We start from the raw sequence: 15,000 nt of genomic DNA on the forward strand, positions 1-15,000 counted from the left end.
CATGTCTGTCTGTCTGTGTCGTCTTCATCAGGAACCACCCTCACTGACTGCCTGGTGTTATGAGGGACAGCCTGTCTGTCTGTCTGTCTGTCTGTCTGTCTGTCTGTCTGTCTGTCTGTCTGTCTGTCTGTCTGTCTGTCTGCATGTCTGTCTGTCTGTGTCGTCTTCAACAGGAACCACCCTCACTGACTGCCTGTTGTTATGAGGGACAGTCTGTCTGTCTGTCTGTGTCGTCTTCAACAGGAACCACCCTCACTGACTGCCTGGTGTTATGAGGGACAGCCTGTCTGTCTGTCTGTCTGTGTCGTCTTCAACAGGAACCACCCTCACTGACTGACTGGTGTTATGAGGGACAGTCTGTCTGTCTGTCTGTCTGTCTGTCTGTGTCGTCTTCAACAGGAACCACCCTCACTGACTGACTGGTGTTATGAGGGACAGTCTGTCTGTCTGTCTGTCTGTGTCTGTCTTCAACAGGAACCACCCTCACTGACTGACTGGTGTTATGAGGGACAGCCTGTCTGTCTGTCTGTCTGCATGTCTGTCTGTCTGTGTCGTCTTCATCAGGAACCACCCTCACTGACTGCCTGGTGTTATGAGGGACAGCCTGTCTGTCTGTCTGTCTGTGTCGTCTTCAACAGGAACCACCCTCACTGACTGCCTGGTGTTATGAGGGACAGCCTGTCTGTCTGTCTGTCTAGTAGGAGAGGATCTGATGTCTGTCTGTCTGTCTGTCTGTCTGCATGTCTGTCTGTCTGTGTCGTCTTCAACAGGAAACACCCTCACTGACTGCCTGGTGTTATGAGGGACAGCCTGTCTGTCTGTCTGTCTGCATGTCTGTCTGTCTGTGTCGTCTTCAACAGGAACCACCCTCACTGACTGCCTGGTGTTATGAGGGACAGCCTGTCGTGTCCACAGCAGCGGGCCCTGCGTGTTAAACTGTGTTTCCTGCTAATACTAATTGATGTGACGCTCTGAGTGTTACCTGATACCAACTGTATCCTGGGACACGATCAAATGAAGGATCAACTTCAATTCAAAGTCAGCTGAAAAACCCCTGATCTGTGAACAGCAACGTTCCTTTATTTCTTACTTAAAAACTCTGTTATAAACGCAGATGGGCTTTTCACCCTGCTGAACCAAACCAAGCTGTACAGAGCTGACCTGATTACGCATATCACAATCATCGTTTCTGGAACTTTGATGAAAATATCCACATTATGTTTGGCTTGGGCATGGTAGTGTGAAATGACTATCTGTTTTAAATGAGTCACCACCCACATGGTCTCCCACGTAGATTACCAAAGACAGAGCAACATCCGTCAGTCTGTCACTGGAGACTAATGAAGACATTTAACTCTCCTCAACACTTCCATCTGTTTCTGCTCATTAGTTGAAGCCGTGAACGAATCACTAGGCACCTCTATACTTAAACCTGTGGTCATGTGTGTTGTGGGGGTAAGATGATCCAAAGTGGTACATATTGATTGGATTTAAGGCTTTAAGCTAAACTTAGTCAGGTAGAGAACGGCAGACTAAAGTCACACTTCTAATAGGTCTACAGACCTTCTGTCAGACCTAGCATCTGATGACTACAGACCTTCTGTCAGACCTAGCATCTGATGACTACTGACCTTCTGTCAGACCTAGCATCTGATGACTACAGACCTTCTGTCAGACCTAGCATCTGATGACTACAGACCTTCTGTTAGACCTAGCATCTGATGACTACAGACCTTCTGTCAGACCTAGCATCTGATAACTACAGACCTTCTGTCAGACCTAGCATCTGATGACTACAGACCTTCTGTCAGACCTAGCATCTGATGACTACAGACCTTCTGTCAGACCTAGCATCTGATGACTACAGACCTTCTGTTAGACCTAGCATCTGATGACTACAGACCTTCTGTTAGACCTAGCATCTGATGACTACAGACCTTCTGTCAGACCTAGCATCTGATGACTACAGACCTTCTGTCAGACCTAGCATCTGATGACTACAGACCTTCTGTCAGACCTAGCATCTGATAACTACAGACCTTCTGTTAGACCTAGCATCTGATGACTACAGGCCTTCTGTCAGACCTAGCATCTGATAACTACAGACCTTCTGTTAGACCTAGCATCTGATGACTACAGACCTTCTGTCAGACCTAGCATCTGATGACTACAGACCTTCTGTCAGACCTAGCATCTGATGTCTACAGACCTTCTGTCAGACCTAGCATCTGATAACTACAGACCTTCTGTCAGACCTAGCATCTGGTGACTACAGACCTTCTGTCAGACCTAGCATCTGATGACTACAGACCTTCTGTCAGACCTAGCATCTGATGACTACAGACCTTCTGTCAGACCTAGTGTCTGATGACTACAGACCTTCTGTTAGACCTATCATCTGATAACTACAGACCTTCTGTCAGACCTAGCATCTGATGACTACAGACCTTCTGTTAGACCTATCATCTGATAACTACAGACCTTCTGTCAGACGTAGAATCTGATAACTACAGACCTTCTGTCAGACCTAGCATCTGATGATTACAGACCTTCTGTCTAACAGACCTTCTGTCAGACCTAGCATCTGATGACTACAGACCTTCTGTCTAACATACCTTCTGTTAGACCTAGCATCTGATGACTACAGACCTTCTGTCAGACCTAGCATCTGATGACTACAGACCTTCTGTCAGACCTAGCATCTGATGACTACAGACCTTCTGTCAGACCTAGCATCTGATGACTACAGACCTTCTGTCAGACCTAGCATCTGATGACTACATACCTTCTGTCAGACCTAGCATCTGATGACTACAGACCTTCTGTCTAACAGACCTTCGGTCAGACCTAGTGTCTGATGACTACAGACCTTCTGTCAGACCTAGCATCTGATGACTACAGATTTTCTGTCTAACAGACCTTCTGTCAGACCTAGTGTCTGATGACTACAGACCTTCTGTTAGACCTATCATCTGATGACTACAGACCTTCTGTTAGACCTAGCATCTGACGTCTACAGACCTTCTGTCAGACCTAGCATCTGACGTCTACATACCTTCTGTCAGACCTAGCATCTGATGACTACAGACCTTCTGTCAGACCTAGCATCTGATGACTACAGACCTTCTGTTAGACCTAGCATCTGATGACTACAGACCTTTCTGTCAGACCTAGCATCTGATGACTACAGACCTTCTGTTAGACCTAGTGTCTGATGATTACAGACCTTCTGTTAGACCTAGCATCTGATGACTACATACCTTCTGTTAGACCTAGCATCTGATGACTACAGACCTTCTGTTAGACCTAGCATCTGATGACTACAGACCTTCTGTCTAACAGACCTTCTGTCAGACCTAGCATCTGATGACTACACACCTTCTGTTAGACCTAGCATCTGATGACTACAGACCTTCTGTCTAACAGACCTTCTGTTAGACCTAGCATCTGATGACTACAGACCTTCTGTTAGACCTAGCATCTGATGACTACAGACCTTCTGTCAGACCTAGCATCTGATGACTACAGACCTTCTGTCTAACATATCTTCTGTTAGACCTAGCATCTGATGACTACATACCTTCTGTTAGACCTAGCATCTGATGACTACAGACCTTCTGTCTAACAGACCTTCTGTCAGACCTAACATCTGATGACTACAGACCTTCTGTTAGACCTATCATCTGATGACTACAGACCTTCTGTTAGACCTAGTGTCTGATGACTACAGACCTTCTGTCAGACCTAGCATCTGAAAACTACAGACCTTCTGTCAGACCTAGCATCTGGTGACTACAGACCTTCTGTCAGACCTAGCATCTGATGACTACAGACCTTCTGTCAGACCTAGCATCTGATGACTACAGACCTTCTGTCAGACCTAGTGTCTGATGACTACAGACCTTCTGTTAGACCTATCATCTGATAACTACAGACCTTCTGTCAGACCTAGCATCTGATAACTACAGACCTTCTGTCAGACCTAGCATCTGATGACTACAGACCTTCTGTCTAACAGACCTTCTGTCAGACCTAGCATCTGATGACTACAGACCTTCTGTCTAACGTACCTTCTGTTAGACCTAGCATCTGATGACTACAGACCTTCTGTCAGACCTAGCATCTGATGACTACAGACCTTCTGTCAGACCTAGCATCTGATGACTACAGGCCTTCTGTCAGACCTAGCATCTGACGTCTACAGACCTTCTGTCAGACCTAGCATCTGATGACTACAGACCTTCTGTCAGACCTAGCATCTGATGACTACAGATCTTCTGTCTAACAGACCTTCGGTCAGACCTAGTGTCTGATGACTACAGACCTTCTGTCAGACCTAGCATCTGATGACTACAGATCTTCTGTCTAACAGACCTTCTGTCAGACCTAGTGTCTGATGACTACAGACCTTCTGTTAGACCTATCATCTGATGACTACAGACCTTCTGTTAGACCTAGCATCTGACGTCTACAGACCTTCTGTCAGACCTAGCATCTGACGTCTACAGACCTTCTGTCAGACCTAGCATCTGATGACTACAGACCTTCTGTCAGACCTAGCATCTGATGACTACAGACCTTCTGTTAGACCTAGCATCTGATGACTACATACCCTTCTGTCTAACAGACCTTCTGTCAGACCTAGTGTCTGATGACTACAGACCTTCTGTCAGACCTAGTGTCTGATGACTACAGACCTTCTGTTAGACCTAGTGTCTGATGATTACAGACCTTCTGTTAGACCTAGCATCTGATGACTACATACCTTCTGTTAGACCTAGCATCTGATGACTACAGACCTTCTGTTAGACCTAGCATCTGATGACTACAGACCTTCTGTCTAACATACCTTCTGTCAGACCTAGCATCTGATGACTACAGACCTTCTGTTAGACCTAGCATCTGATGACTACAGACCTTCTGTCAGACCTAGCATCTGATGACTACAGACCTTCTGTCTAACATATCTTCTGTTAGACCTAGCATCTGATGACTACATACCTTCTGTTAGACCTAGCATCTGATGACTACAGACCTTCTGTCTAACAGAACTTCTGTTAGACCTAACATCTGATGACTACAGACCTTCTGTTAGACCTATCATCTGATGACTACAGACCTTCTGTTAGACCTAGCGTCTGATGACTACAGACCTTCTGTCAGACCTAGCATCTGAAAACTACAGACCTTCTGTTAGACCTAGCATCTGATGACTACAGAGCTTCTGTTAGACCTATCATCTGATGACTACAGACCTTCTGTTAGACCTAGCATCTGATGACTACATACCTTCTGTTAGACCTAGCATCTGGTGACTACAGACCTTCTGTTAGACCTAGCATCTGACGACTACAGACCTTCTGTTAGACCTAGCATCTGATGACTACAGACCTTCTGTCTAACAGAACTTCTGTCAGACCTAACATCTGATGACTACAGACCTTCTGTTAGACCTATCATCTGATGACTACAGACCTTCTGTTAGACCTAGCGTCTGATGACTACATACCTTCTGTCAGACCTAGCATCTGAAAACTACAGACCTTCTGTTAGACCTAGCATCTGATGACTACATACCTTCTGTTAGACCTATCATCTGATGACTACAGCCCTTCTGTTAGACCTAGCATCTGATGACTACATAACTTCTGTTAGACCTAGCATCTGATGACTACAGACCTTCTGTCTAACAGACCTTCTGTCAGACCTAGCATCTGATGACTACAGACCTGTTAGACCTAGCATCTGATGACTACAGACCTTCTGTCTAACAGACCTACTGTCAGACTTAGCATCTGATGACTACAGACCTTCTGTCAGACCTAGCATCTGACGACTACAGACCTTCTGTTAGACCTAGCATCTGATGACTACAGACCTTCTGTTAGACGTAGCATCTAACGACTACAGACCTTCTGTTAGACCTAGCATCTGATTACTACAGAACTTCTGTCTAACAGACCTTCTGTCAGACCTAGTGTCTGATGACTACAGACCTTCTGTTAGACCTAGCATCTGACGACTACAGACCTTCTGTTAGACATAGCATCTGATGACTACAGACCTTCTGTTAGACCTAGCATCTGATGACTACAGACCTTCTGTTAGACATAGCATCTGATGACTACAGACCTTCTGTCAGACCTAGCATCTGATGACTACAGACCTTCTGTCTAACAGACCTTCTGTCAGACCTAACATCTGATGACTACAGACCTTCTGTTAGACCTATCATCTGATGACTACAGACCTTCTGTTAGACCTAGCATCTGATGACTACAGACCTTTCTGTCAGACCTAGTGTCTGATGACTACAGACCTTCTGTTAGACCTAGTGTCTGATGATTACAGACCTTCTGTTAGACCTAGCATCTGATGACTACATACCTTCTGTTAGACCTAGCATCTGATGACTACAGACCTTCTGTTAGACCTAGCATCTGATGACTACAGACCTTCTGTCTAACAGACCTTCTGTCAGACCTAGCATCTGATGACTACACACCTTCTGTTAGACCTAGCATCTGATGACTACAGACCTTCTGTCTAACAGACCTTCTGTTAGACCTAGCATCTGATGACTACAGACCTTCTGTTAGACCTAGCATCTGATGACTACAGACCTTCTGTCAGACCTAGCATCTGATGACTACAGACCTTCTGTCTAACATATCTTCTGTTAGACCTAGCATCTGATGACTACATACCTTCTGTTAGACCTAGCGTCTGATGACTACATACCTTCTGTCAGACCTAGCATCTGAAAACTACAGACCTTCTGTTAGACCTAGCATCTGATGACTACATACCTTCTGTTAGACCTATCATCTGATGACTACAGCCCTTCTGTTAGACCTAGCATCTGATGACTACAGACCTTCTGTTAGACCTAGCATCTGATGACTACAGACCTTCTGTCTAACAGACCTTCTGTCAGACTTAGCATCTGACGACTACAGACCTTCTGTTAGACATAGCATCTGATGACTACAGACCTTCTGTTAGACCTAGCATCTGATGACTACAGACCTTCTGTTAGACATAGCATCTGATGACTACAGACCTTCTGTCAGACCTAGCATCTGTGACTACAGACCTTCTGTCTAACAGACCTTCTGTCAGACCTAACATCTGATGACTACAGACCTTCTGTTAGACCTATCATCTGATGACTACAGACCTTCTGTTAGACCTAGCATCTGATGACTACAGACCTTTCTGTCAGACCTAGTGTCTGATGACTACAGACCTTCTGTTAGACCTAGTGTCTGATGATTACAGACCTTCTGTTAGACCTAGCATCTGATGACTACATACCTTCTGTTAGACCTAGCATCTGATGACTACAGACCTTCTGTTAGACCTAGCATCTGATGACTACAGACCTTCTGTCTAACAGACCTTCTGTCAGACCTAGCATCTGATGACTACACACCTTCTGTTAGACCTAGCATCTGATGACTACATACCTTCTGTCTAACAGACCTTCTGTTAGACCTAGCATCTGATGACTACAGACCTTCTGTTAGACCTAGCATCTGATGACTACAGACCTTCTGTCAGACCTAGCATCTGATGACTACAGACCTTCTGTCTAACATATCTTCTGTTAGACCTAGCATCTGATGACTACATACCTTCTGTTAGACCTAGCGTCTGATGACTACATACCTTCTGTCAGACCTAGCATCTGAAAACTACAGACCTTCTGTTAGACCTAGCATCTGATGACTACATACCTTCTGTTAGACCTATCATCTGATGACTACAGCCCTTCTGTTAGACCTAGCATCTGATGACTACAGACCTTCTGTTAGACCTAGCATCTGATGACTACAGACCTTCTGTCTAACAGACCTACTGTCAGACTTAGCATCTGATGACTACAGACCTTCTGTCAGACCTAGCATCTGACGACTACAGACCTTCTGTTAGACCTAGCATCTGATGACTACAGACCTTCTGTTAGACGTAGCATCTAACGACTACAGACCTTCTGTTAGACCTAGCATCTGATTACTACAGAACTTCTGTCTAACAGACCTTCTGTCAGACCTAGTGTCTGATGACTACAGACCTTCTGTTAGACCTAGCATCTGACGACTACAGACCTTCTGTTAGACATAGCATCTGATGACTACAGACCTTCTGTTAGACCTAGCATCTGATGACTACAGACCTTCTGTTAGACATAGCATCTGGTGACTACAGACCTTCTGTCAGACCTAGCATCTGATGACTACAGACCTTCTGTCAGACCTAGCATCTGATGACTACAGACCTTCTGTTAGACCTAGCATCTGATGACTACAGACCTTCTGTTAGACCTAGCATCTGATGACTACATACCTTCTGTTAGACCTAGCATCTGATGACTACAGACCTTCTGTCAGACCTAGCATCTGATGACTACAGACCTTCTGTCTACAGACCTTCGGTCAGACCTAGCATCTGATGACTACAGACCTTCTGTCAGACCTAGCATCTGATGACTACATACCTTCTGTTAGACCTAGCATCTGATGACTACATACCTTCTGTTAGACCTAGCATCTGGTGACTACAGACCTTCTGTTAGACCTAGCATCTGACGACTACAGACCTTCTGTTAGACCTAGCATCTGATGACTACAGACCTTCTGTCTAACAGAACTTCTGTCAGACCTAACATCTGATGACTACAGACCTTCTGTTAGACCTAGCGTCTGATGACTACATACCTTCTGTCAGACCTAGCATCTGAAAACTACAGACCTTCTGTTAGACCTAGCATCTGATGACTACATACCTTCTGTCAGACCTAGCATCTGAAAACTACAGACCTTCTGTTAGACCTAGCATCTGATGACTACATACCTTCTGTTAGACCTATCATCTGATGACTACAGACCTTCTGTTAGACCTAGCATCTGATGACTACATACCTTCTGTTAGACCTAGCATCTGATGACTACAGACCTTCTGTCTAACAGACCTACTGTCAGACTTAGCATCTGATGACTACAGACCTTCTGTCAGACCTAGCATCTGACGACTACAGACCTTCTGTTAGACCTAGCATCTGATGACTACAGACCTTCTGTTAGACGTAGCATCTAACGACTACAGACCTTCTGTTAGACCTAGCATCTGATGACTACAGACCTTCTGTTAGACGTAGCATCTAACGGCTACAGACCTTCTGTTAGACCTAGCATCTGATTACTACAGACCTTCTGTCTAACAGACCTTCTGTCAGACCTAGTGTCTGATGACTACAGACCTTCTGTTAGACCTAGCATCTGACGACTACAGACCTTCTGTTAGACATAGCATCTGATGACTACAGACCTTCTGTTAGACCTAGCATCTGATGACTACAGACCTTCTGTTAGACATAGCATCTGATGACTACAGACCTTCTGTCAGACCTAGCATCTGATGACTACAGACCTTCTGTCAGACCTAGCATCTGATGACTACAGACCTTCTGTTAGACCTAGCATCTGATGACTACAGACCTTCTGTTAGACCTAGCATCTGATGACTACATACCTTCTGTTAGACCTAGCATCTGATGACTACAGACATTCTGTCAGACCTAGCATCTGATGACTACAGACCTTCTGTCTACAGACCTTCGGTCAGACCTAGCATCTGATGACTACAGACCTTCTGTCAGACCTAGCATCTGATGACTACATACCTTCTGTTAGACCTAGCATCTGATGACTACAGACCTTCTGTCAGACCTAGCATCTGATGACTACAGACCTTCTGTCAGACCTAGTATCTGATGACTACAGACCTTCTGTCAGACCTAGCATCTGATGACTACAGACCTTCTGTCAGACCTAGTGTTTGATGACTATAGACCTTCTGTCTAACAGACCTTCTGTTAGACCTAGCATCTGATGACTACAGACCTTCTGTTAGACCTAGCATCTGATGACTACATACCTTCTGTCAGACGTAGCATCTGATGACTACAGACCTTCTGTCAGACCTAGCATCTGATGACTACAGACCTTTTGTTAGACCTAGTATCTGATGACTACAGAACTTCTGTTAGACCTAGCATCTGATGACTACAGACCTTCTGTTAGACCTGGCATCTGATGACTACAGACCTTCTGCCAGACCTAGCATCTGATGACTACAGACCTTCTGTCAGACCTAGCATCTGATGACTACAGACTTTCTGTTAGACCTAGCATCTGACGTCTACATACCTTCTGTCAGACCTAGCATCTGATGACTACAGACCTGTACCTTAGTTATGTTGCCTGGCTGCAACACAGGGAAGTCTACAGGACCCTACATGATAAAGTGTAGTCCCTCGTCGTCAGTTTCTCCGATAAGATGCTACTGATATCCAAGGGCTTTCCTAATTTGGGTTTAGTAAATACCACAGCCTCCAATGTGTATCAGCTATTGGCTGGGTTTGATGACCATTGGTATGATTTGATTAGTAAATGTTTTTAACGTGTTTAACCATTTAGTCGTGTTGCTTGACGACAACATGTCGTTGCTTATCATTACTTATCATTAACTTTTCATTATTGATGATAAGTGCATAATCATTTAGCATCTGCTGTTAACACTGCAGCATTCTCCTAACAGGCTGTGTATCTGCTGTCAACACTGTAGCATTCTCCTAACAGGCTGTGTATCTGCTGTCAATACTGTAGCATTCTGTATTTTCTTAACAGGCTGTGTATCTGCTGTCAACAGTGTAACATTCTGTATTTTCCTAACAAGCTGTGTATCTGCTGTCAATACTGTAGCATTCTGTATTCTCCTAACAGGCTGTGTATCTGCTGTCAACACTGTAGCATTCTGTATTTTCTTAACAGGCTGTGTATCTGCTGTCAACACTGTAGCATTCTGTATTTTCTTAACAGGCTGTGTATCTGCTGTCAACACTGTAGCATTCTGTATTTTCTTAACAAGCTCTGTATCTGCTGTCAACACTGTAGCATTCTGTATTGTCCTAACAGGCTGTGTATCTGCTGTTAACACTGTAGCATTCTCCTAACAGGCTGTGTATCTGCTGTCAATACTGTAGCATTCTCCTAACAAGCTGTGTATCTGCTGTCAATACTGTAGCATTCTGTATTCTCCTAACAGGCTGTGTATCTGCTGTCAACACTGTAGCATTCTGTATTTTCTTAACAGGCTGTGTATCTGCTGTCAACACTGTAGCATTCTGTATTTTCTTAACAAGCTGTGTATCTGCTGTCAACACTGTAGCATTCTGTATTGTCCTAACAGGCTGTGTATCTGCTGTTAACACTGTAGCATTCTGTATTTTCCTAACAAGCTGTGTATCTGCTGTTAACACTGTAGCATTCTGTATTTTCTTAACAAGCTGTGTATCTGCTGTCAATACTGTAGCATTCTGTATTCTCCTAACAAGCTGTGTATCTGCTGTTAACACTGTAGCATTCTGTATTTTCCTAACAAGCTGTGTATCTGCTGTTAACACTGTAGCATTCTGTATTTTCCTAACAAGCTGTGTATCTGCTGTTAGCACTGTAGCATTCTGTATTCTCCTAACAAGCTGTGTATCTGCTGTCAACACTGTAGCATTCTCATCATTGTACATTAGAAAGGTTGTTTCTTCCATTAATAATTTAAATATAAAAGTAGCTCATGGCAGGAGGCACACCACACTTACAGTTCTACCTAAAAAGGTTATTTGGTTGTCCATTTCCAAGCAGAACCCTTTGAGTTCCATGTAGAACCCTTTCCACAGAGGGTTCTACCCAGAACCCAAAAAGGTTCTTCAAAAGGGTTCTCCTATTAGGATAGCCAAATAACCTCTTTTGAAAGCTTTTTTTTTTTTTTTAAGTGTGAACCAGTTCATTATGACAGATCAGGAAGCCATGAGAGCACTGCAGGACACAGCACCTTTTTATAGAAGGATTTTATTTTTCTCTCACCGATGAAGATGAAGGATGTGCCACCAGCGTCCACCACTCAAACATAGTGCATGTTTCATCAAAAATGCACCTCATCAGCCTGACACTGAGAAAATGACTCAACCACCTCAAATTATTCATGAATGATGATGCTGTGGCCCAAAAAAAAGTGAATAACTCCAGAAATGAGAGATAGAGTATCCCCCCTTAGGTATATCACTGCATCATTTCCATTTAGACCGTTAGGGCCCCTTAATCAATTTCCAGGTCAGTGTGAGTCCAGAGAGGCCCGAAACACAATACACTCCCAGTGGGCCAAACTGGTTAAAATAAGAGAATGACATCATTTCCATTTAGACCGTTAGGGCCCCTTAATCAATTTCCAGGTCAGTGTGAGTCCAGAGAGGCCCAAAACACAATACTCTCCCAGTGGGCCAAACTGGTTCAAATAAGAGAATGACATCATTTCAACCAGCGTGGCCTGCTGGGTATTTAATCCTTTTCATCTTTTCATCTCATGATTGAACATTTCTATCAATTTCCAGGTCCTGGTTTGATGAACATTATCATCCATTTAATATGCAGGTCAGGGAATCAGAAGCTGGAAACACAATACTTACATCCTTTTATAAATGTAGCCTGTCATTATAACTGGAGAACCGGTTCCCAGGACTATCTGATAGTGACTGTCTAGTCAAGCTTTTAGGGCTCCCAACGGGTGTGTTTTAATTCTATATATATTTATTTTTTATTTAAGCCTTTGGAGAAAGCAATGTGTGCTTTGAGGCCGGCCATAAGGGGTTTATACAGTATGTGCCCAAAACATGTATTTGACCCAGGTCCGATCACGACCAGTCAGAACCTACCCTATGAGCCCTCAGTAGAAAAGAGAAAGGGGGGAAGCAGAGATGGAGACTTGAGTCAGTCACAAAGACTTTGAAACTTGATTCTGACTCATACCACTCTGACTCTGAAGTTTGAAGGAAACCTTTGTAAGTTTTTTGACACGTTTGAGGGGAACTTATTAGTTTTGACAAAGTCAGGGGAGCCTTTGTGAGTTTTTGACAACTTTTTGACAAGTCTGTAACTTGAATCTGTGGCACTTACCCACCACAACAGGAAGGACCCTCATGGCCTTCCTCTCCCTGCCGTTGATCTTGGCTCGTTTCCTCTTCTGCGGCGGCTTCTGCTGGTAGGAGATGGACGGCACGGAGCTGATCCTCTCCCTGTACGCCGAGGGGAACGGGGGGCAGTCCGGCTGCAGATAGTCATCGGTATCCTCCAGCCCTAGCCGGGCCTGAGCCAGGTCCCTCTCGATGATCCTGGGCAGCGGCATGGGCAGCGGCCCGGGGATGGTCCCTGAGGTCGGCATGGCGGAGGCTGCGGCTGCGTGCTGAAGCTTCCTACATGTCTGGATGCTGTTCCTCAGCTTGGCCTTGCGCGCCTCCTCCCACCTCTTCAGGCCCTGGAACATGCCGAAGTAGAGGAGGAGCATGATGGGGCAGGGGATGAAGAAGGAGCAGACAGAGGAGTAGACCACGTAGTTGTCATCTTCCAGCTTACACTCGGTGGGGTCCCGCTGGGGGATGTTGTTGATACCCAACATGACGGGGGAGGCCACGGCCAGGGCTATGAGCCAGGTGCCTGACAGCAGGATGATCTGACGCTGGTCAACGTGCTTCCTGTTGTAGTTCAGAGGGATTGACACAGCAATGAACCTGGGGGAGCGAGAGAGAGAGAATTACATTTACACTGAATGAACTACAGGACAAAATACAAAACCCTCCAACCCCAAAAGGCCTGTGGGGTTGATGGTATCCTCAATGAAATGATGAAATATACAGACCACAAACTCAATTTGGTTATTATTAAACTCTTTAACATCATCCTCAGCTCTGGCATCTTCCCCAATATTTGGAACCAAGGACTGATCACCCCAATCCACAAAAGTCTCTACTTCTAGATATGCGTCAACATCAACCTTGGGAAAATCCTCTGCATTATCATTAACAGCAGACGCGTACATTTCCACAGCATAAACAATGTACTAAGCAAATGTCAAATTGGCTTTTTACCAAATTACCGTACGAAAGACCCCGTATTCACCCTGCACACCCTAATTGACAAACAAACATGCAAAGTTCTCTCATGCTTTGTTGATTTCAAAAAAGCTTGACTCAATTTGGCACGAGGGTTGTACAAATTGATGGAAAGTGGTGTTGGGGGAAAAACATCCGACATTATAAAATCCATGTACACAAACAAGTGTGCGGTTAAAATTGGCAAAAAACAAACATTTCTTTCCACAGGGCCCGGGGGCTAAGACAGGCATGCAGCTAAAGCCCCACCCTCTTCAACATGTATATCAACAAATTGGCAAGGGCAACAGTCTGCAGCACCTGGCCTCACCCTACTAGAATCTGAAGTCAAATGTCTACTGTTTGCTGATGATCTGGTGCTTCTGTCTCCAACCAAGGAGGGCCTACAGCAGCACCTAGATCTTCTGCACAGATTCTATCAGACCTGGGCCCTGACAGTAAATCTCAGTAAGACAAAAATAATGGTGTTCCAAAAAAGGTCCAGTTGCCAGGACCACAAATACAAATTCCATCTAGACACTATTGCCCTAGAGCACACAAAAAACAATACATACCTTGGCCTAAACATCAGCGCCACAGGTAACTTCCACAAAGCTGTGAACGATCTGAGAGACAAGGCAAGAAGTACCTTCTATGCCATCAAAAGGAACATAATATTCGACATACCAAATAGGATCTGGCTAAAAATACTAGAATCATTATAGAACCCATTGCCCTTTATGGTTGTGAGGTCTGGGGTCCGCTCACCAACCAAGAATTCACAAAATGGGACAAACACCAAATTGACACTCTGCATGTAGAATTCTGCAAAAATATCCTCTGTGTACAACGTAGAACACCAAATAATGCATGCAGAGCAGAATTAGGACGATACCAGCTAATTATCAAAATCCAGAAAAGAGCCCTTAAATTCTACAACCACCTAAAAGGAAGCGATTCCCAAACCTTCCATAACAAAGCCATAACAAAGCCATCTCCTACAGAGAGATGAACCTGGA

The 15,000-nt window shown here is 44.5% G+C and overlaps 1 protein-coding gene across 2 annotated transcripts in view; it reads right to left on the bottom strand.

Annotated features, from left to right (window-relative positions):
• drd4b (dopamine receptor D4b) overlaps positions 1-15,000 on the bottom strand; it is a 50,295-nt gene that overhangs the window by 12,523 nt on the left and 22,772 nt on the right. Inside the window, exon 3 of one of the 2 annotated variants that reach the window (XM_071400501.1) lies at positions 13,015-13,621. In XM_071400501.1, the coding sequence (XP_071256602.1) occupies positions 13,015-13,621 (607 nt within the window). Of the gene's footprint in view, positions 1-13,010; positions 13,622-15,000 lie in introns of both variants that reach the window. The other variant, XM_071400499.1, reaches the window with a different exon arrangement.

Source organism: Salvelinus alpinus, chromosome 5 (assembly GCF_045679555.1).
Source record: "Salvelinus alpinus chromosome 5, SLU_Salpinus.1, whole genome shotgun sequence".
NCBI classification, from domain to species: Eukaryota; Metazoa; Chordata; class Actinopteri; order Salmoniformes; family Salmonidae; genus Salvelinus; species Salvelinus alpinus.